This window comes from Vigna unguiculata, chromosome 9, assembly GCF_004118075.2.
Source record: "Vigna unguiculata cultivar IT97K-499-35 chromosome 9, ASM411807v1, whole genome shotgun sequence".
NCBI classification, from domain to species: Eukaryota; Viridiplantae; Streptophyta; class Magnoliopsida; order Fabales; family Fabaceae; genus Vigna; species Vigna unguiculata.
Window position 1 is genome coordinate 39,845,725 of NC_040287.1, and position 22,593 is coordinate 39,868,317.

At 35.3% G+C, this 22,593-nt stretch overlaps 3 protein-coding genes across 3 annotated transcripts; all 3 read left to right on the forward strand.

Annotated features, from left to right (window-relative positions):
- Positions 1 to 5,015: 5,015 nt before the first annotated feature.
- Positions 5,016 to 8,052, forward strand: LOC114164017 (NADH dehydrogenase [ubiquinone] iron-sulfur protein 7, mitochondrial-like). Its single transcript, XM_028048472.1, has 2 exons — positions 5,016 to 5,527; positions 7,477 to 8,052. Exons 1-2 carry the CDS (start codon positions 5,121 to 5,123, stop codon positions 7,709 to 7,711), a joined length of 642 nt encoding a protein of 213 aa, XP_027904273.1. The 5' UTR covers positions 5,016 to 5,120; the 3' UTR covers positions 7,712 to 8,052.
- Positions 8,053 to 10,059: 2,007 nt separating this feature from the next.
- On the forward strand, positions 10,060 to 15,394 carry LOC114163923 (far upstream element-binding protein 1-like). Its single transcript, XM_028048314.1, has 6 exons — positions 10,060 to 10,390; positions 10,483 to 10,754; positions 10,899 to 10,988; positions 11,108 to 11,179; positions 11,423 to 11,542; positions 14,069 to 15,394. The coding sequence occupies exons 1-6, from the start codon at positions 10,147 to 10,149 to the stop codon at positions 15,194 to 15,196; spliced, it is 1,926 nt and encodes a 641-aa protein (XP_027904115.1). The 5' UTR covers positions 10,060 to 10,146; the 3' UTR covers positions 15,197 to 15,394.
- A 1,545-nt stretch (positions 15,395 to 16,939) lies between these two features.
- On the forward strand, positions 16,940 to 22,107 carry LOC114163763 (far upstream element-binding protein 1-like). Its single transcript, XM_028048068.1, is given in 7 exon segments — positions 16,940 to 17,223; positions 17,303 to 17,574; positions 17,717 to 17,806; positions 17,929 to 18,000; positions 18,200 to 18,319; positions 20,775 to 20,856; positions 20,859 to 22,107. Coding segments are annotated over 7 exon segments (1,908 nt in total). The 5' UTR covers positions 16,940 to 16,979; the 3' UTR covers positions 21,887 to 22,107.
- Positions 22,108 to 22,593: the final 486 nt, after the last annotated feature.

Consider the following 22,593-nt stretch of genomic DNA (forward strand, 5'->3'; position numbering starts at 1 on the left):
GTTACCTTAAAACAAAAATCATGTTAGAAGTCAACTTACCTTTGTTTGTACCTGCACATGCTTTGAAAAGTTATATAAATTAGGAAGTGTGCGAAATTGATACTGTTTTGTTGTGTAAACTTTGAAGCACCTGTTGTTGACAGGTGATTATAAAAACATGTGATTGGGCTGAGCTCATTCAAAAGGAAAGGACCACTTAGGGCCGGAATTTTCTTCCTGCACCCCTATAAAACATGATAATCATAAATTACCTCTGAAGTGATTTTTTTTTTCTGCATTGTCCAATTCAAAATATAATTTTAAATTAAAAAATATATTTTAGATTGTGTAATCTATCTATAACATAAAAATAATACATTATATTTAAATAACTGTTAATAATATTTAAGGAATATTTTTACTAATAAATATGATATAATAAATTTAGACAATAAATTAAAAAATATTTATATGAGAATAATCTCTAAATATGAGGTGAAATTATTTTGATTAGTCTCCATTCTCTCATCTTGCATTGATGTAGGCTTAACTAGATATTGTTCATGTTTCAAATACTCTAAATAATATTAAACGAGTACTTCTTTTTATTAATACATAAAATAAATATAGAAATAAATAAATAAATGTTCATATTTTATTATTATTATTAACTAATAATGATAAAGTGTATAAGGCAAACACTTTTGTCTATCCAGCAAGTGACAACGAACTAACTAAATCTCCAACTGAGTACTATAATAGTGAGGGAAGACCTCAGGTGGGTTTCAAGTAAAATCTGACAAATGTCTCGAAAGGTTTGGAAAAATGTCCAACTGTTTGGATGTAATTGTGTAGGAGCCACGATGAAAATTACAACACCTCTATGGTTAGTTTGTTGAAAGAAAATCAAACATGAGAATTAGTTAATTAATGTTGACTACATATAGAAAATAAAGAATGATGACCATATAGACCGTGACATACATTGTGCATGACACTCCCCTGTCAATAACTATAATATCATCATTAACATTATCCTCAAGTAGCACAATGCTTCTAACAAAATCCTTAATCGTAGACAATTATCGATATTTTGAAAAATACTCTTTAACCTTAGAGTCTACCCATTTGTGATCTTCTGGCAAAAGCATGTCATCCTAGGCCATTTGTTGTTGATGAATCCCTATTACCACCACTATCTATGTTGGAACCAAAAGAACCACTAGAATTTGAAGAAGACAGTGAAGTCATACCTCCACAAAGAAGAAAAGCAAATAATATTACGTCTCGGATCAACAAAAAGGGTCCTTTCCACGATATTATATCCCTATTTATAGAAAATAAAGAGAGCCCAAACGCCTACATGCGTTCACCTTTCAATTGTTAAATGTGATTGGGGAATTATATTAGGGTAAGGCGTGAAGACCAAACAAATTAATTTTTTCTTTCAAATATTATCTAATAAAAGAAAGGCTCTGAATTTATTTTTGAGTCTGAATGACTAGTTTAGAGATAAGATCAAGATGATGAAATTTTTAAAGATTAACATCGTTTTGACCTAATTAATAATGTCATCGAGATGATCAACTGATTAACTATCCAAATTAAGGTTACCTAAACAATTTTAGATTAGGCATAGCCTAGTTGGTGTAGGCTTAATCAATCAAAGGACCATGAAACAGGTGTAGAAGATTGTATTCTTTGAGATAAAATTGTTCATTAATTTATTATAATATTTTTTGCGTTTTACAAATTACTAATTTGAGTGTCTGGATGTCTTTATAGGCATTCATTCATGAGTGTTGACTGAAAAATGAAATATCATTCCAATTAAAATACGAGAAGTCATGTCAACTTGAATAGAAGATATTATAAAAATATATTGATCCTATATAAGAACAATTTATATATATTTTTCATACAAAGAATTATTACATAATTTATCATGAAGTGGATGTGAGAACCTAGAAAATCACATTAAAAGAGTGTCTGTCTTTAAAATAATGAGATCCTATTATTATTATTATTATTTTAATAATAAACCGCTTATATATAAATAGAAATTTCATAAAAGGATTTCATTATTTAGAAAATATTATCTCTCTAAAACTCCGTCCTCTAAATTCTCTCTAACTTCTCTCTAAAATATCTTACCATTCTCTCATCCTTTTTGAAATCAGAGACCGCCAGAGTGATCATTGCGGTGAGATCTCCAAGTCTGTCTGATCAGAACCTTGAATTGAGTAAGTTATAATTATGCTCTTTTCTCTGTATTTTCTTGAAAACATTGCATGTGTTGTAATCTGTATCGCATGTGAGGTTTGCGTATCTTGTAAAAATTCTCTGTCGATCAGTGGCTCTAATGATGTTCTCTGATCATGTTTCTGATAATTTTAGGTTGATTTGTGAGCATCGACAATGGAAAAGCGGTTTTAGGTTTTTGGCAGTAGATTATGCTAGTTAATCAGGTAAGGGAAGCTAATAATTGAATTTAATTGGAAGATACAATGAATGTAATTGTGTGTAATTAGAATTGATTGTTTGAAGTATGATGGAATGTGAATTGTTTGATGTTTGGTATAAGTGAATTTGTGATTGCATTTTGTGAATTGAGGTTGAATTAGAAAATGAACACTTGAATCATGGCTCTAATTGGTATCATCTCACTTTGCTTAAAAACCATTTTGAAAATTAGACAACACTGCCATCGATGTGCCAATTTGGGTCATGAAATCAAGTGAAACATCTGCCAACAAAAAACCAGAATATGTGTTGTTTTCTTGTGTGAGGCTGAGCCTTAGAATTCAAGGCTGAGCCTTGAAAAATGCGAGAGGATTAGCACTGAGCGCTAGCCCAGCGGTGCCTGGCGCTGAAAAATGCGAGAAGAATGAGGCTGAGCGCCAGCCGAGCGGTGCCCCAGCGCTAAGACCCCTGCAGGTCTGGAACAAAATTTTAATGCTGAGACTGAGCGTTGGAATCCAAGGCTGAGCGCTGGCTGCCAGATTTCATGTGTTTGCTATTTTAATGTGTTTCATTTATGGATGGCAACGGGTCGGGTCGGGCACGAATAGTGCCTACCCGCAACCCGAACCGCCAAAAAAAAAATTCGTTCGCTACCTGCTCGTTTACCCGTCGGGTATCCGCTTAAAAAATATCCGTGGATATTTTTAAAATCTGCGGGTACCCGTGGATACCCGATACCCGCAAATATTTAAAAGATTATATATTTTATAAATTTTATAATATAAAATTATAAAAATAAAATTTAAATTAAATAAAATTTTAATTATAATTAAATTTGACATAATAAAATATACTGTTAATTTTAATTTTAGTTAAATTTAACTTAATAAAAAATAAATTTAATTTTAATTTTAATTTTGTGCGGATAGCGGGTACCCGCGGGTACGGATAGTATGATACCCATACCCGACCCGTTTATAAGCGGGTATTAAAATACCCGCTACCCGCTATCCGCGGGTAATAAATACCCATGGGTAGTAACTATCCGCCACAAATTTTATCCGCGGATATCCGCGGGTACGAGTATTTTTGTCATCCTTAGTTTCATTGCATTAACTGATGTGAAATGAATTATTTTGACTGTCTTGGTATGCTTTGAGTGAGATTGGGTGAATATGGAACTGTTGTATGTGAATTATGGAGGAATTTCATGGAGAAATTTTAAGTGTGAATGAGGTAGGGTATGCAAAGACATAAGGACTCAAATTTGGTTAGTATCCTGACGCTCCAATAACCATTAAGGCTCATATAGAGTATAATGAGTTATGTCGTGAGGAGTAGCAGGAGGTCTTAGCCATTGGACTCGATCAAGTCTTTGGCGCGAAAGAGACTTACCTGGTGTGATGATTGGGTGATAACCCCTTGAGGCCAAACTCTGCAGAGTTTGGGAATCATACACCGGTGCAAGCCACCAAGAGGTCTGATGTTAATTGCATATATCCGAATAATTGAGTCTAGAGCTGAATGACGTGTGAGTATTGGAATGTTCCTGTGTGAATTTGTGATAATTGATTGTTATTATGCTCTTATTCTAATGTAGTCTTCTTTAAATCATTATTATCTTACTCTACGTGTTTTATGTTTGTCTACCCTTTGTTTTATTCTTTGCAATGATCACTTAAATGTGTGAGCAGAGGAGGCTGCAGGTGGAGAGTTTTTGCGTGGTGTTGATAGTAGGATTGAACAGTAGTATCCAGAGGTCCTGTAGATAGGTGTGTTTTGTAGTAAGTGGTTAGAATTTACCTTTCCTTTCTTCTAGAGGTCTTGTACATATAATATTGTTATTACTCAGTTATGGATGTCTGTATAAAATTATACTTAATTTTTCATGCTATCTACTTTGGATTATCATTATATAATACTTTATTTAGTAATTTAAAAACTATTAAATTGAGATGTTACCGTGGATAATTCAAATTATATGAATCCTATTTGAAGAATTATGAATTAATCCATAATCATTTAACGACGAAGTTATATGTAAAATCATATATAAAATCATATAAAATATTCATTTGACAATTTACTCACTCATATTTTTAACTTAAACAATATAATTACAGTTAAACGTATTAGATAAAAAAAATATGGATAATGTAAAATTAGTGTAACAAGTAAGCGTCGCACCAAAATAAATTAGACTTAATTATATTTTTACATTTTTATGTGATTTGATTTTTAATTTTATTTTATCGATATTTTTGTTTTGAAAATGTAGTAAGAATTAAATCTATTTAATTTAAAAAAATAAATACTACTAAAATTATTACATTATTTTTTTTAATATATGTCATAGAGATTATTTTTTTCGTGATTTTAAAACTCTAGTTAAAAAAATACAGCTAACCAAGTAAAATGATCGACTTTCTCTTAGAAAGCAGTGAATTTGAATGGTTATTTAATAATTTAATAAATGAAATAATAGTAATTTGGAAAAAGAAAAATAAGGAATGAAGCCGAAATGGGCCACGTAGTAGTAGCCTTGGCACGCAGTTTCGTCAACGATGTCTCTACCATTTTCCAAAATATAGAAAAAGGTTTGGCTCGGGCGTAGACAGGGATATAGAGAGAGAGTCCTGAAACCCGGGTGCGATTCATTCACTCACACCAACATCACTATGGCTCTTCTCAGTCGAGCCTCCTCACGCTTCCATCAACTGCACTCCCATCAACGAGCGTTATCCCTCCACACGACGCTCCCAGCTCTCAACGCATCCACATCCACACACACGCCCACACCATATGCTCCGCCACCGCCTCCGTCCGCTTCCTCACCCGTCGGCGTTTCCAAGGCGGCGGAGTTCGTCATCTCCAAGGTCGACGATCTGATGAACTGGGCTCGCCGTGGCTCCATCTGGCCTATGACCTTCGGACTCGCCTGCTGCGCCGTCGAAATGATGCACACCGGCGCCGCCCGCTATGATCTCGATCGCTTCGGCATCATTTTCAGGCCCAGCCCTCGCCAGTCTGACTGTATGATCGTCGCAGGCACTCTCACCAACAAGATGGCTCCCGCTCTTCGCAAGTAATCCTCTATCCTTTTTTCTAGGGTTTTTACTTCCCTAATCTATTTTTAACTGTGTTCCTTTCCACAGCAGATTAGAAATCATATCCCTCACCCGATTCACTTATTTGTTTTGTGTGTGACATATGTGCGTGGTTGAGTATTCAATTTGACTTGATATGGTGTCGATGCCGTCGCGTCTTTGTTTAAATGCGGTTATATATGCGTTGGAGAATTTTAAACATAAACTGTGTTCGGTGTTCAAGAGGTGGATGCCTGTTATTTGAGAATTTCTGTAACTAAATTGCATTTCGGGGAAATTTAATCTGGTCAATGATTATGTATTTTGTCTGTGTTATGAAATAAGTGTGCAGGGGTTAGGACCGACTGTTAAGCAGTCAGTACAGTAGCTATATAAATTTTAGTTAGCTATTAAAAATATTCATACTGAACAATAACAAACATACCTGTATTCTGCCACTTCTGTCTCAGTTTCGGAATCCCTTCATTCTGGGGTTTCCTGTGTTCTTGTTGTTTGGCTTTCTCTCTATCGCCCTAGAACTAGGTTTTCTCGTAACAGTCTGTTTTAATTGACTCTTGTTTTGGTGTGGTAGCTTTTGGTTTTTTTTAGTGTTGATAGGAAACTGCTACCAGGACTCTGTTTTAACAAAGAAATTTTATTGAGTTGGAGACAGTATAGGGAAATGACACGCTAGCTGCAGTCTGTAACCTCTTTAAGGGGCTTGCTTTCTACCTTCACATTCCTCACTGGAATCCTGCCTCCACCTGGCATATGTGAGCACTTTGTTGGTTGTTGCAAATTTATAATCCATATCCCCAGACTGATTCCCATTTACATTTTTTTGCCTCATTGCTTCCACTTGCTTCTACTTCCTTGTTACCCTTCCCTTTCCTCTTAACAAACACCTAAGTAATAGATCGTGGCTAATAGAGTTCTCTTCGTGATTAAATGTTGTTATAAAAAGCACTTTGATTAATGATACTGCATGTGAAAAGAGGTTCTTATGGGGATAATAGTTGTCTTGCGTTGGATGAGAGGTGTGAACAATTATGTCATATAACTACAAAGTATAAAAATTGTTTTAAGTTGCTTTAGGAAAGGTGTGCAAGAGTTGCCAGTTTCACTTGTTAAATTTTATACTATGTTATAATACATATTCTTGGTTGCTCATCATTATCTATTACTATGTCATGATGAGTATCCGTAAGCTACTTAATTGAACGCTAATTCTATAAGCTAATCTGGATCATCAGAACCCAAAATAGGCATCATTTGGGCCAGAGCCTCTTCCAGCTAACATCTTACGTAACCGAAAAGCAAGAGATACTAATTTGCCATTTACTCTATTGGCACATCTTCTGACCAGGATGATTGTATTTGGGAGTCTGTTTGCAGGAGATTATTGTAATCCTTATCAGACAGCGAAAGTAAGAATCATGAAACATTTCCTCCATGCATGACCGCCTGTTTCAAACATTACATGAAAACTTATGTCAGATTTTTCATAAAGCTATTATTAGAATAAGCTAAAAAAGGTTTGTGGGAGTTACAAGTTGTTTCTATATGCTCAAGTAATCTCTGGATAGGTTTTTCCTTATGTCTCCCCACGTAAGTCTGTATATGAACATTAGCCAGCTTGCAGTCGCACTTGTAAGACTACTGCTTTGTTTTTTTAAATTGTCAAAATGTTTTCTTTTGAAAATGTTGGCAGTTACGTCTGTTGTAATCCCGCATGCATTGCACTTGGTTGGGATTTTTCTGTCACTGATCTTCATGAAACATTATCAATGTGATTTTTAAGTCATTTTTCTATCTCCTCTTCCCTGTGAAATTCCACGTTCCGACATTATTATTGCATTGGAACTTCATTGGTATTCTGTCTTTGACATGGCGAAATCAAGTTAATTAAATTTACAATTTTATATATGATGCTGAAAAACTCTTGCAGGGTTTATGACCAAATGCCTGAACCTAGATGGGTCATTTCAATGGGAAGTTGTGCTAACGGCGGAGGATATTACCACTACTCTTACTCAGTGGTTCGGGGATGTGACAGGATTGTTCCTGTCGACATATATATTCCAGGCTGTCCTCCAACTGCTGAGGCTTTGCTGTATGGACTCCTCCAGCTGCAGAAAAAGATCAATAGGCGCAAAGATTTCCTCCATTGGTGGACAAAGTAAGGTCGACTAAGCTTGTTTCTTGGCAGCCAAAAACTATTTTACAATAAGCAAATTCATGGTATTATATTACCTTGCTAAGAAGTGCCCATGTTAGATGGAGATTGTGTCGATACATTACCTTATCACAGTTTCTGAATGTTCTATCTGCTCTTTTTATGGGGGCTTCATTCCCCTTCAGTTTTTTTATCTGTTAATCCTTCTTCATTTGTACCCGAGAGTAACTATATGTGAAAAACTCATGTTTGGTTTGTAAGTTCCGGTTTTTACGTTGGACCAATTCCCCTCTCCAATGGCTCCTGGTGTTCCAATAAATAATTTTGAACTGATGATTTCATCCCTAACATGTACCTTCCGCACTCTCTTTCTGAATCCACCCCCTTCAAATATAAAATATAATAGGAGTGTTTAAACTTATGACACTCTCTTTTATGAGGTGTCTATTTGTCTTTTGCATTGAAAATTTAATTGTATGACCCCAATTTCCACAAAGCTTTGACTTGTAGTTCTCATTTATATTCGTTCTCTATACTTTTCAAAGAATGTTTATGCTTTTTTATATAGGATTTGTCAGAGGGAAGATTTTTTCTTTCTAAATCAACAATGATATTATTTAAAGGATTATTTATGGCTTGATAGTCGATTTAGCAAAAATGTTAAGGGCTTTTTCATAGAAAGCCTAATCAGGGGTGATATGATACTTTGTTTAAAATAATATTATTTTGATAAAAATACTAGTACTTGATAGATAATACTATACCATTATTTTAACCATAAAACATGATAACTGTTTGAAGACGCGGAAAGCTAGGAAAGCTAAGAGTCGAGAAATAAAAGAAAAGCATAAAAAATAAAACTAATATATGCTTTGAACTTCTCATGTGTGTTTTTTGATTTTCTTCAGAAGTTCGTTTGAGACATAATATATTTATGATAAAATTAATCATATAAAAACATTTCATTATTATTTTGGGTAAATTTATGATTATTAATGTTTTAAACTTATATTTTTATTATAATTTACGTCAATTCATATTTAATTATGTGTTAACATAAACAAATACATAGGCTACTGTATTCTTTATTTTTATTAATATGTATACTTATATACCAAAATGACTCATTAAAATAATAAATAAATAAAATAAATAATTGATAATACATAGTACAGCTCATTTCTCAATTTTTTTAACATTTTCCTTTAATTCAACATAATTTTTTTCTCTTTAATACAATCATGTAATATTGGGATGCCACAATTACTTGTTTGATTCAGTGAAGGAAGAGGAAAGTAGAAATGTGATGATAAAATATAAGCAGAATAAAAAAGAAAGAATGTATAGTTATTTAATAAATCCTACTTTCTTAATTTTTTTCAAAAAATATTTATGTTTCGCTTATAAATTGACCAAACTTGGAAAGAAAATAGTAAAATAAGTAAAATAAACGTGCATAATTTAACTTATTTTTAATCCTTTATCATATAACTTTAGGTTTTAGTTATTATTTAAGAAAATAATTTCAATCAATTGTTTTTTTTTATTCGAGTATTTTGTTTAAAATTGAAAATATCATTCCTTTTTTAACACAATAAATTGTTTGTGTTAACATTTATTAAAAATTATAAAATAGGTGTGAGCTTGGTTATTATTCACACAATCCTGAGTTTTTTTTTAACACACTTTAAACTATAATAAATAGTTTTTTTAACCGTGTTATAGTTTTTGTTTTACACTTCCAACCAAATTATTATTTTACTGTGCGAATCGGATATAGTAAATAATTTTAAAATAAAAGAAAATAATATTAATTTATAAGTTATACATTAAACTCAACATCATAATAGGAAATTATTTTTGACTATATGAATTATATTTTACATTTACAATTAACACCTGAAGTTATAATATAAACTTATTTTATGTTTATAATAAAAACTGCTGAATGTCGTCACACATACATATTTTGACAAAAAAAATAATAATAAAAAGAGACGATACTTTGAGTAATTGGATTTTTTTTAAAGAAAATAAAGTGTAAAGTCTATAATTATATATAAAAGTTTTCCTTTTCTTTATAATTATTTATTTTTATTTTATCTTTTATAATATAATTAGTTATTTTTTAAAATGAACCATTATTTTACGTGTTTTTGTATAAAATCATTCAAACAGTTATTTATTTTTTATTTATTTCATTGTATTTATAATAAATAAAATAGAAAGAAAATATTAAAAATGCCTAACCAAAGGAGCGAAGTAATGAAAAATAAATATATTAAAATAATGTGAAAATATAATAAATATTTTTTCTTTAAATATAGATTCTTCTTACAAACATGACGTAATAAGACATCTTGTGATTTTTGTTGCATAAGCGAAGCAAAATATCTCGCTCTCCCTACACACAGGTAACGCGAGTGGCTAGGGTTTGTGCCAATGGCGGAGGAAGCACAGTATTCATCGGGAACGGAGTCGGCATCCCTCAAGCGCAAGTACGAAGACCAATCCTCCGACAGACCCACCGGATTCTCTGCGGGTCCCGCCACCGGCATCGAACTCGCCAAGCAGCGTGCTCAAGAAGTCGCCGCTCGCCTTCTCAGTGTCACTCCTCCTCCCCCGCTCGACGCCAAGCGTCCCAAACCCGATAACGGTGCTCCTTCCTCCGGTTTCGATTCTTACGGTAACTAACTATTCCTTTCCTCTATCCTCTCTGCTCCACTCTAGTTCTCGTTTAGGTTAGGGTTTTGTGAACTCTGATTTACGTGAATGTAGATGCGAAGCCTCAGTACTCGGCCGTTCCTCCAGTCTCCTACAGTCACCAAGGAACGAGCAAGAAGATTGATATCCCTAATGGCAGGGTTGGTGTGATTATTGGCAAAGGTGGAGAGACCATTAAGTATCTCCAGTTGCAGTCTGGTGCCAAAATTCAAGTTACTCGCGATATGGACGCCGACCCTAATTCTGTTACCAGGACTGTTGAGCTTATGGGTACTCCCGAGGCAATTGCCTCTGCAGAGAAACTCATTAATGAAGTTCTTGCTGAGGTTAAAAATATCTTATACTTCTCATTTTTTTTTTCTGTCAATCATGGATGGATTAGATTTCGTTTATCATAGAACTGTTTCCTGGTGAATTGCTTAAATGTTTAATTATTGCAATATATATGGTGATAACTACTTTTGTACCAGGCTGAATCTGGAGGTTCTGGCATTGTTGCTCGAAGACTCACCGGACAAGCTGGGTCGGATGAATTTGTCATGAGAATTCCGAATAATAAGGTGTGAAAAGGGAGATTTATGTGTATGCTTTGTGCAATGTCATGAGTATTTCCTGTGTTCAGACTTGGGGTTCTTTTTCTGTCTGTTTGGATTGATATGTTTATTGTGTGCATCTTCAGGTTGGCCTTATAATTGGCAAAGGTGGAGAAACCATAAAGAATATGCAAGCTTCTACTGGTGCACGGATTCAGGTTTACTTATAAGTGATATATAGAACACTTTTCTTTTATTTGTTATTAGATATCCGTGATTTGCTGTTATGGTATTTTTACCGTAGCTTTGTGGTTGGAAATTCTGTCTGGAATTCCTTGTGATAACTGTTATGTTATATTTTTTTACCGTAGCTTTGCTGTTATGTGATAACTGCCAACTCCCATGTCTTGGAAATTTCTATCTGGAGTTCCTTGCGACTAATGTTCATATATTTTTTTCAGGTGATACCTCTGCATCTTCCTCCAGGTGACACATCAACTGAAAGAACATTGAAAATTGATGGGACACCTGAGCAAATTGAGTCTGCAAAGGAGTTGGTTAATCAAATCATCAGTGGCGAGGTATGTTAATGGTGCTTATTTTTGCCACATTTGGCTTAGGCATATCTGCCTGGTTATGCCAAGTCTCGTCTAGTGTTGGAATTATTGTTTCTCTACTTGTTTTGTACTCTGTATGTTGCACTGTCTACTTATCTTCTAGACTGTTTGATCGAAATAGGCTAATTTACGTGCAAGTTTTATGTGATTGTTAGATGAGCATTCCCTGCTTCTCATTGCCTGTTGGATCTTTTTATTTTTTATGGTATTAAAATATAAAACTGGATCTGATTCATCCCTGTAATATGATGCATGATTGCTGTACTCTTTGATTTGTTCCTTTTCAGGGAAAAATTGTTTTGGTAAATCATGTGATGCTTTTTACTAGAGTTTGCATAAATGAGTTTTATTCTGCTCATATTAATTAATTCATTGATCTTATTAATGATATATCATAACACTGTAACCATTATTACTTAACATTGTATATTATTGATGTTTTGATCTGGACTGAAGCAGCTTTTAGTTGTGTGGCAATTATTAGTTAACTTGAAGCGTATTCTTGATTCATTGATATCTCTTCCAAAGCAGCTTAGCAAATGGTGTATGTTTTTGGAAGTAGTATTTTTTGAGAGCCTATTTTGCCTTTGAAAACTGATTTCTATTATATGATACTTAAACATTGATACGACCTCTGTTACCTATTGTATTGTTCTCAAAAGAGAATTAGTACATAACTTCATATTGTGCAAGTGTTTCAAGACTCTTACAAAGTAATGCACAAAGGTAGAAAATAAACTAAATTACTAGTGGCTGTTATGATGTTCTTGCTTGTAATCTCCAACTCTCCTCAATGTAGTTTATTCAGCTCGCCAGGTGGAAATATGGTTAGGCAGACCTTTGACTGCTATAATCGTCGTATATTAGCTGTAATGTTAACAACTGATGGTATCTTGTTCTATTAACAGTCTTTATATACTAGCAATATGCACCTTTCTTTATGTTTAATCTTGGATTAGGCGACAGTCATTAACTTTTGGGGTCTTCTAATTCTGACTTGTCAACTGGTTTTTTACGTTTGTGTATGTGCACTCTGCTCTGTATAATTAGCTAATACGTCTTAGCCATTATCTTTCATCCATCCACAAACCTAGGATATTGGTAGCAATATTTGAGATTTGGACTTTCAGTTTACTTGACCAAGATACCATACTTTTTTTACATAGACTGTATTTTAACTGTGGTGAAGTTTTTCACCTAGCCCAGTGCTTGGTTGAGGTTCGTCTTGCATTGTTTTTGTTGGATTAGATTCCTGGGGACTGTTAAGGCTACTGTTATTATGAATATTTTTTGGTCCAGATGGATACTCATTGAGATTATAGCCTACGGACAGTGGAATATGCTTATTAATTGTGTATCCTATGACTGATATTGTTATTGGGACTGTTGTAGGGTTAGTGTCTATTGGACCATTGGTGACACCAACATGAATCCCTTTGTTGGTGTTCCCTCAGCATGCCCTGGTATGGTTCTAAATCTCAGATATTTACTATCAAGGGCAGTAAGTCTCCTACTATATTATTTGACTATGGTGTCATTATTAGACTGAATATTGGATTCTGTTGAAATAGTCTTCAACTTGGTCACTTATGCTTTTCAGTTCATATCTCAAAAAGAACCTTTATGTACTTGGAATAGTATTTCATTTCATCCTCGGATCTTATACTTGACATTCATTTGGCATCAGTAACCTGAAAGTTGCCCGTCGTGCAGCTTTTTAATTATTTTCCCTAAACTAGCATTCTTGTCCAGCTTTAAATAGTAGTTTTCTGAACTAACCAGTTATCTTCAAGATTTCTGTTAAGATTTGTCTGTTGTACATTTTGTACTACTTCTATTCGGCTTCGTCATTCCATTATTTTTCTTGTTCCTTTTCCTTAAAATAATATTTAATTTTAACTTTTAATTTCTGGTCCCAAGGTTGAACTATTAGATTGGGTTGTACGAAGGATGAGAGGATGTACATGGGAGCACATAAATGTTGTCTCAACAGTCTGTATATTTGATTTAGAGTTGCACCTTCATCTTAATACGGCGTGAAATATATGTAGTCCAGTCACTCTTTTTCAATTAACCTGAATATGAATGATATATTCTATATTGCACTGTAACAATTGGATTAAGATCTTACATACTTTGAGATACTATATGTCAATTGCCCTTTCAAGGCAATGAATATTGAATGCTTGTTTGCTTCTATGGTCTGCGCTTTCTTTTGTACCCATTCAATTCGAATAGGGAAAGGGTGTGCTTCTGCTGGAGTAACTCAGTTTTATCACGAACCAGTACGGTATGTAGGTATTCATATCCCTTTCTGATATGCAACCTGTTAATGCAAGATAATATACCCTCTATATCGTGTTCATTATATGATTTTTGCATTTGTAAGTTTAACCTGTGTACGTGTGCATATGTTGCTTTTTATACTTGTCTGATGTGGAATCTTGGTTGGATTCACTTTTCATATTTGGTTTCAATTTGTCTGTTCAGAATCGTCTTAGGAATCCTGCAATGTCTGGTGGTTATCCTCAGCAAGGTTACCAATCTCGACCACCCTCTAACTGGGCTCCCCCTGCTCCAATGCAACAGCCTGGTTATGGTTATGTGCAGCCTGGTACTTATTCTGGTCCATCACCTCAGTATAATATGCCTCAACCACCTTATGCTGGCTATCCTCCCCAACAACCAGGTGGATATTCCACCAGCTGGGACCAGTCTTCTGCACCACCTCACCAACAGTCTACACATGCTGGGGGCTATGATTACTATAGTCAACAGCCACAGCAACCGCAAAATCCTGGAGGGCCAGCACCTCCAGGGGATAGCTCTACATACAGTTACAGTCAACCCCCTTCATCTGGTTATAGCCAACCGGGACAGGGTTATTCTCAGGACAGCTATAATGCATACAATGCACAGTCTCAATCAGGGTATGGACAGGCACAAACATATGATCAGCAGCAAGGCTATGGCTCAGGTACTACTGGCTATGGTAGTGGGAATAACCAAGCACAAGAGGGCCACACTGCGAGCTATGCATCCCAGGGAGATTCAGCCCCAGCTCCATCTACCCAACCGACCACCATGGCACAGCAAGGTTATCCTACCAGCCAACAGCCCAGTTCAAACACTGCCAACTACCCACCTCAGGGAACTCCTCAGTCAGGTTATGGGGTTCCCCCTACATCCCAAGCTGCTTATGGAAGTCAACCACAGCCAGGTTATGGACCTGGTTATGGAGCCCCTCAATCTCAAAAACCAAGTGGCAATCCTCCTGTTTATGGACAGTCGCAATCACCTAGTGCAGTAGGAGGCTATGGTCAGTCAGCATATCCTGCTCAGCCTCCACCTTCCAGTTATACTCAACCCCAAGCAGAAACTGGTGCTCAGAGAGCACCTCCATCGGGCTATGGTGCAGGGCAACCCGGTTATGGTTCTCAAACATATGGTGCACCTCAGGGAGGCCAGCCTGCTTATGGTCAGGGACCACCTCCATACAGCAATAGTTCTTATGGTGCTGGTTATACTCAGGCTCCGGCCTATACTGGCGATGGTAATGGCAGTGGAAATACGCAGCCTCCTCAGACTGCTGTTGCTAAAGCATCGCCTCAGAGTTGATATTTTTGTTTCCCCTTCTCTCATGGATTGTCTTTTTTTTTAGTTGTTTTACCGATCCTTATTTTTCTAGTGACACTATGTAGCGTTGCATTGTTTAGATGGAAAAAATGGTGTATTGATATTTTCTACATTTTGCCTATTTTGTATGGTTGAATAGGAGCTCATTTTTATGGCGTTTTAAGTTGTGATTTTCTTGAACTTTAGTATATTTATGCTAGTTTGGGTTTCGTTTGGAATAGAGATTTTTGAAGATTTATCTTTTTTATTTAGTTGCTTTTTTAAATGTTTTGAGAAAAATTTAGAATAAACTATATCCATAAGCAACTTTTTAATAAATTATGAAAACATACTTTTATTTATAGTAATAAAAGTTTTTATAGTAATAAAAGTAAAGTTTTTATTGTAATAAAAGTTTTTTAGCATTGTGTGATTGTATAATATAATATTGATATGATGTTAAATAATTTATTATTTCTATGTTATCCATTTTAGTGATATTTTTTTTTGGTTTTATGTTTTCCAGGGATATCATGTTTTGTTTTCATCTATTGATGGAGTTTGCATAAAAATTGAATACTTGATGGTGGTTGTCTGGTTTGGAGTGTTGGGTGGATGTGAAAAATGGAAATTATTTAAAATTATTTTAGCTAAAGTATAATATTGAGCTAACAGAAAAATATAAGATACACTAAAATCATATTCTAAACAGACAAGTTTGGCAAAATTTTCTAAAAACTTAAGACTTTCCTCAGATAAGTTTGGACATGACACTTTTTCAAAATAGACCAAGTCAATCTATAAATTAAACTATCAAAATTGAAATTATTTTTCATAAATCCCAATATTAAAAATAGGTTTAGTTATTATTTTTTATTCTTGTTTCTTTTTTTTTAAACGTCAAGTTTATTTTTGATGTTTTTATTCTTAGTTTGATCTTGATTTTTTAAAATTAATGTAATTTAATGTTTTTTGTTAAATTTTTTAAAATGGATCGAAGATTTTTCTTAACGATTAATAATATTAGTTTGTTTTGTTAATGTAATTAATATAATTATAATATAAATTTTAAAGAAAAATTATTGATGTACTTCAAAATATTTAGCAAAATGAACGAGTGCAAGTAAATGTAGGTATAATCGGAAAACTCAAAATCTGATCGCAACCTACCCATGAATAATCATCAAGATGCAATGACAAGGACGACAATGCAATGGAAAAATCAAATTGAATGATAGTACAATTGTGACAAAAAAGCAAGGACAAAAGAAAAACTAAAAAATAATAATGTACATAAAAAAAATTAGTATCCTTGAAAAATGAAAAATAATTTCATCCAAAAGACAATAAGTAAACCTCAATCTAATATCGTATTGAAATAGTACATAAGAGAGACATAAACAAAATCCCTAATTTGAATAAATTATATATATATATATATATATATATATTTATAATAGTTTTCAATCAAATCTCATAAATAAACTCTTACTTAATTTCATAAAGATAACAGATAAAATGTTATGATTAAAAATTTCATCTTTGTATTATTTGTAAAAGATTTATACATTGAAACACCGTAAAAATTGAAATAAAGTCGGAATTCTGTAGATGACGTAAAGACCCCTGAATATTTTGGTTGTACAAGGGAAGCAATGCAAAATATCTCCTTTTCTTTTTTTTTCACTGCCCCACACAGGGTAGGGATCACACTAGCCACCACTATAAATTATAAATAATAGCACCAGCCCCTCTTTCACACCTAACATCTCTAGGGTTTGTGCCAATGGCGGACGAAACCCACTACTCATCTCCCAACGACTCTGCGCCCCTCAAACGCAAGTATGAAGACCAATCCTCCGACAGACCTACCGGCTTCTCTGCAGGCCCGGCCACTGGCATCGAGCTCGCCAAGCAGCGTGCTCAAGAAGTCGCCGCCCGCCTCCTCAGCGTTGCTCCTCCTCCCCCGCTCGACGCCAAGCGTCCCAAATCCGATAACGGTGCTCCTACCTCCGGCTTCGATTCTTACGGTAACAAACTATCCCTCTCCGCTCCACACTTCTTCTCGTTTAGGTTAGGGTTTATAAACTCTGATTTCCGTGAACGTAGATGCGAAGCCTCAGTACTCGGCTGTTCCTCCCGTCTCCTACAGTCACCAAGGAACGAGCAAGAAGATTGACATCCCTAACGGCAGGGTTGGTGTGATTATTGGCAAAAGTGGAGAGACCATTAAGTATCTGCAGTTGCAGTCAGGTGCCAAAATTCAAGTTACTCGCGATATGGACGCCGACCCTAATTCTGCCACCAGGACCGTTGAGCTTATGGGCACTCCAGAGGCAATTGCCTCTGCGGAGAAACTCATTAATGAAGTTCTTGCTGAGGTTAAACACATTTTATACTTGTTATTTTTCTTCTGTCAGTCATGGATGGATTATTTTTCGTTTATCATATATTCTGGTGAACTGCTTAAATGCTAAATTTTTTTAATTGCAATATATATGGTGATAACTATTTTTGTACCAGGCTGAATCTGGAGGCTCTGGCATTGTTGCTCGAAGACTTACAGGACAAGCTGGATCAGATGAATTTGTCATGAGAATTCCAAATAATAAGGTGTGAAAGGCAGATTTGTTGAAGTGTATGCTTTGTACAAAGTCATGAGTGATTTCCGAGTTCAGGTATGGGGTTCTTTTTCTGTCTGTTTGGGTTAATAAGTTTATTGTGGTCATCTTCAGGTTGGCCTTATTATTGGCAAAGGTGGAGAAACCATAAAGAATATGCAAGCTTCTACCGGCGCACGGATTCAGGTTTTTACTTTTAATTGATATGCAAAACACTGTTCTCTTATTTGTTTATTAGATATAGATGATTTGCCGTTATGGTTTTCTTACTGTAGCTTTGGGATTGCTACTAATTTGATAAGAGACTGTGATAACTGCCAACACTCATGACTTGGAAATTTCTATCCGGAGTTCCTTGTGACTAATGTTCATATGATTTTGTCAGGTTATACCTCTGCATCTTCCTCCAGGTGACACATCAACTGAAAGAACATTAAAGATTGATGGGACACCTGAGCAAATTGAGTCTGCAAAGGAGTTGGTTAATCAAATCATCAGCGGCGAGGTATGTGAATGGTGCTTCTTTTTGCCACATTTGGCTTAGGCATATTTGCGTGGTTATGCCAAGTCTAGTTCAGTGTTTAGAATTGTTGTTTTTCTACTGGATTTGTACTATGTATGTTGCACAATCTATTTATCTTCTAGACTGTTTTTTATCAAAGTAGGTTAATTTACGTGCTGCTTTATGTGATTGTTAAATGAATACTGTGTGCTTGTCATTGCCTGTTGGATCTTTTTATTTTTTTATGATATTAAAATATAATATTGGATCTGATTTACCCCTGGTGCATGATACATGTATTTTGTACTCTCTTCGATTAGCTCCTTTGCAGGTAAACAAGTTTGTTTGGTAAATCATGTGATGATTTATAGTTTGCATAAATGACTTTTATTGTGTTCATATAAATTAATTCATTGATCTTATTAATGATATATCATCACACTATGACCATTATTACTTATTGTATATTAGTTAACTTGATGCGTATTCTGGATGCATTGGTATCTCTTCCCATGCAGCTTGGCTGATAGTGTATGTTTATGGATGTGGTTATTTTTTCAGAGCTTAAAGTGCCTTTTGTAAGTGGTTTTTATTATATGATACTTAAATATTGAGACTACCTCTGTTACCTGTTGTATTGTTCTCAAAAGAAAATAAGTACATAATGTCATATTGTGCAAGTGTTTCAAGACTCTTACAAAGTAATTTACTAAGGTTGAAAACAAAGTAGTCAATAGTGGCTGTTATGATGTTCTTGCTTGTAATCTCTAGCTCTCTTCGGTGTAGTGAGATCAATGTTTAGTGAGATCGTTCACTGCTATAGCTGTCGTGTATTAGCTGTATTGTGGTGTGAACAACTGTATAGTATCTTGTTCGATTAACAGTCTTTATATACTGGCAATATCCTCCTTTCTTTATGTTTAGTCTCGGATTAGGTGTTGGTCATTAACTTTCAGGGTCTTTCTAATTCTGACTTGTCAACTGCGTCTTTATGTTTGTGCATTTGTACTCTGCTCTGTATAATTAGCTAATACATCTTATCCGCTATCTCTTTTATCCATCTTCAAACCAATGACTTTGGTAGCAATATTTTGGAATTAGACTCAGTCTTGTTGACTAAGATACCATACTTTTTACAAAGACCGTATTTTAACTGTGGTGAATTTTGCACCTGGCCCACTGCTTTGGCGAGTTTCCTCTTTCGATATTTTTAATGATTTAGATTCCTGGGGACTGCAAAGGCTACTGTTACTATGAATTTTTTTGGTCCAGATGGATACTCATTGAGATTATAGACTCTCGACATTGGAATATGCTTATTAATTGTGTATCCTATGACTGATATTGTTATTGGGACTGTTGTAGGGTTAGTGTCTATTGGACCATTGGTGACACCAACATGAATCCATTTGTTGGTGTTCCCTCAGCATGCCCTGGTATGGTTCTAAATCTCAGTTTTGATATTTATTATCAAGGGCAGTAAGTCTCCTTCTATATTTTTTGACTATAGTGTCATTATTAGATTGAATACTGATTTGTGTTGAAATAGTTTTCAACAAGTGGTTTTCAGTTCATTTCTCAATAGAACCTTTATGTACTTGGAATAGTATTTTATCCTCGTATGTTATACTGGACGTACATTTGGCATAGGTAATCTGAGACGTACCCATCGTGCTGCACTTTAATTATTTTCTCTATTCTATTATTGTCGTCCAGTTTAAATAGTAGTTTTCTGAACTAACCAAATTATCTACAAGATTTCTGTTAAGATTTGTCTGTTGTACGTTTTGTGCCACTTCTATTCTGCTTCATCATTCCATTATTTTTCTTATTCATTGTCCAATTAAATAATCTTTATTTTGAACTTTGAATTCGTGATCCTGAGGTTGAATTATTAGATTGGGTTGTACAGAGGTTGAGAGGATGTACATGGGATCACAGAAAAGTTGTCTCAACAGTCTGTATATTTGTATTTAGAGTTGAGCCTTCATCTTAGTACGTGTTAAATATACTCCAGTCAGACTTGTTCTATTAATATGAATATGAGTATTATATTGTATAGCGTAACAATTTGAGTAAGATCTTGCTTATTTTGAGATACTATATGACTGATTGCCTTTTCAAGGCAATAAATATTGAATGCTTGTTTGCTTCTATGGTCTGTGCTTTCTTTTGTACCCATCCAATTCGAATAGGGAAAGGGTGTGCTTCTGCTGGAGTAACTCAGTTTTATCACGAACCAGTACGGTATGTAGGTATTCATATCCCTTTCTGATCATGTATGCAACCTGTTAATGCAAGATAACATACCCTTTAATATCGTGTTCATTATATGTTGATTTTTGCATTTATAAGTTTAACCTGTGTACGTGTGCATATGTTGCTTTCTGTACCTGTCTGATGTAGAAACTTGGGTGAATTGACTCCCTTTATTTTTGTTTTCTATTTGTCTGCACAGAATCGTCTTAGAAATCCTTCAATGTCTGGTGGGTATCCTCAGCAAGGTTACCAATCTCGACCACCCTCTAACTGGGGCCCCCCGCACCAATGCAGCAACCTGGTTATGGCTATGTTCAACCTGGAGCATATTCTGGTCCATCACCTCAGTATAACATGCCTCAGCCACCATATTCAGGCTATCCTCCCCAACAACCAGGTGGATATTCCACCAATTGGGACCAGTCTTCTGCACCACCTCACCAACAGTCTACTCATGCTGGGGGCTATGATTACTATAATCAACAGCCACAGCAACCGCAAAATCCTGGAGGTCCTGCACCTCCAGCTGATGGCTCTGCATACAATTACAGTCAACCACCTTCTTCTGGTTATAGCCAACCGGGACAGGGTTATTCTCAGGACAGCTATAATGCGTATAATGCACAATCTCATTCAGGGTATGGACAACCACCAACATATGATCAGCAGCAAGGCTATGGCTATGGTAGTGGGAGTAACCCAGCACAAGAGGGCCACACTGCAGGCTATGCATCGCAGGGAGATTCAGCACCAGCTCCATCTACCCAACCGACCACCATTTCACAGCAAGGTTATCCTAGTAGCCAACAGCCCAGTTCAAACACTTCCAACTACCCTCCTCAGGGAACTCCTCAGTCAGGTTATGGGGTTCCCCCTACATCCCAAGCTGCTTATGGAAGTCAACAACAGCCAGGTTATGGTCCTGGTTATGGAACCCCTCAATCTCAGAAACCAAGTGGCAATCCTCCTGTTTATGGACAGTCGCAATCACCTAGTGCAGTAGGAGGCTATGGTCAGTCGGCATATCCTGCGCAGCCTCCACCTTCCGGTTATACTCAACCCCAAGCAGAAACTGGTGCTCAGAGAGCACCTCCATCGGGCTATGGTGCAGGGCAACCCGGTTATGGTTCTCAAACATATGGTGCACCTCAGGGAGGCCAGCCTGCTTATGGTCAGGCGCCGCCTCCATACAGCAATAATTCTTATGGTGCTGGTTATACTCAGGCTCCGGCCTATACTGGCGATGGTAATGGCAGTGGGAATACTCAGCCTCCCCAAACTAGCGCTGCTAAGACTTCGCCTCAGAGTTGATATTTTTCTCCCTCTCTCTTTCTCATGGACTTTTTTTTTTAATCGTGTTTCGTAGTTGTTTATTCTACTAGCGATACCCACCTATGTAGCATTGCAATGTTTAGATGTAAGGGTTCGTGTACTTAAATTTCCTACATGTTGAATATTTTTGTATGGTTAAATCGGATCTCCTGATGATGGCAACATTTGAAAAAATGGTGTGCTTAATTTAAGTTACCAAACTATCGGTTGATTTTCGTTTAATTTTTAATTAATTCAACTGACTTCATCGAATTTGCGGTATTAAAACTTTTTGGGACTTGTTTTTTACAACTTACGAAGTGTTTAATAGTGTTTTTCCTTTTGAATTATTGTGGTCATAAATTGTTTTCTAATAATTGGTGAGAGTAACTGTCTGTGTCAAAATGAATGTGACATAAATGAAAAATTAAGACCGGAATATTTTGTTAACGCATTTGCTTTGTTGCTGTTTTATTGTAGTATGTTTTAAGACAAAAGAAAATCATTATTGAATGTGTGAAAGTTGTTCACCAGTCATTCAATTTCATTTCTTTTTTTTATCCTTCGTACTTATTTCCCTTCTTTTCATTTATTTCACTCGAAGTATGCTTGAGACTTAAACAGTTAATGACCCATTAAAACGTAAAGAAGTTTCAAATAAGTAGTGTGCACAAATATTCAACGTTTTCGGGAATGCCATGATCATT

What these genes read in the sequence shown, in the direction of transcription:
- LOC114164017 (XM_028048472.1), top strand. Translation starts at nt 5,121, where the DNA reads ATGGCTCTTCTCAGTCGAGCCTCCTCACGCTTCCATCAACTGCACTCC. An exon ending in ATGGCTCCCGCTCTTCGCAA is followed by an intron (nt 5,528 to 7,476) that starts GTAATCCTCTAT and finishes AAACTCTTGCAG; the next exon opens with GGTTTATGACCAAATGCCTG.
- LOC114163923 (XM_028048314.1), top strand. Translation starts at nt 10,147, where the DNA reads ATGGCGGAGGAAGCACAGTATTCATCGGGAACGGAGTCGGCATCCCTC. An exon ending in TTAATGAAGTTCTTGCTGAG is followed by an intron (nt 10,755 to 10,898) that starts GTTAAAAATATC and finishes CTTTTGTACCAG; the next exon opens with GCTGAATCTGGAGGTTCTGG. An exon ending in TGAGAATTCCGAATAATAAG is followed by an intron (nt 10,989 to 11,107) that starts GTGTGAAAAGGG and finishes GTGCATCTTCAG; the next exon opens with GTTGGCCTTATAATTGGCAA.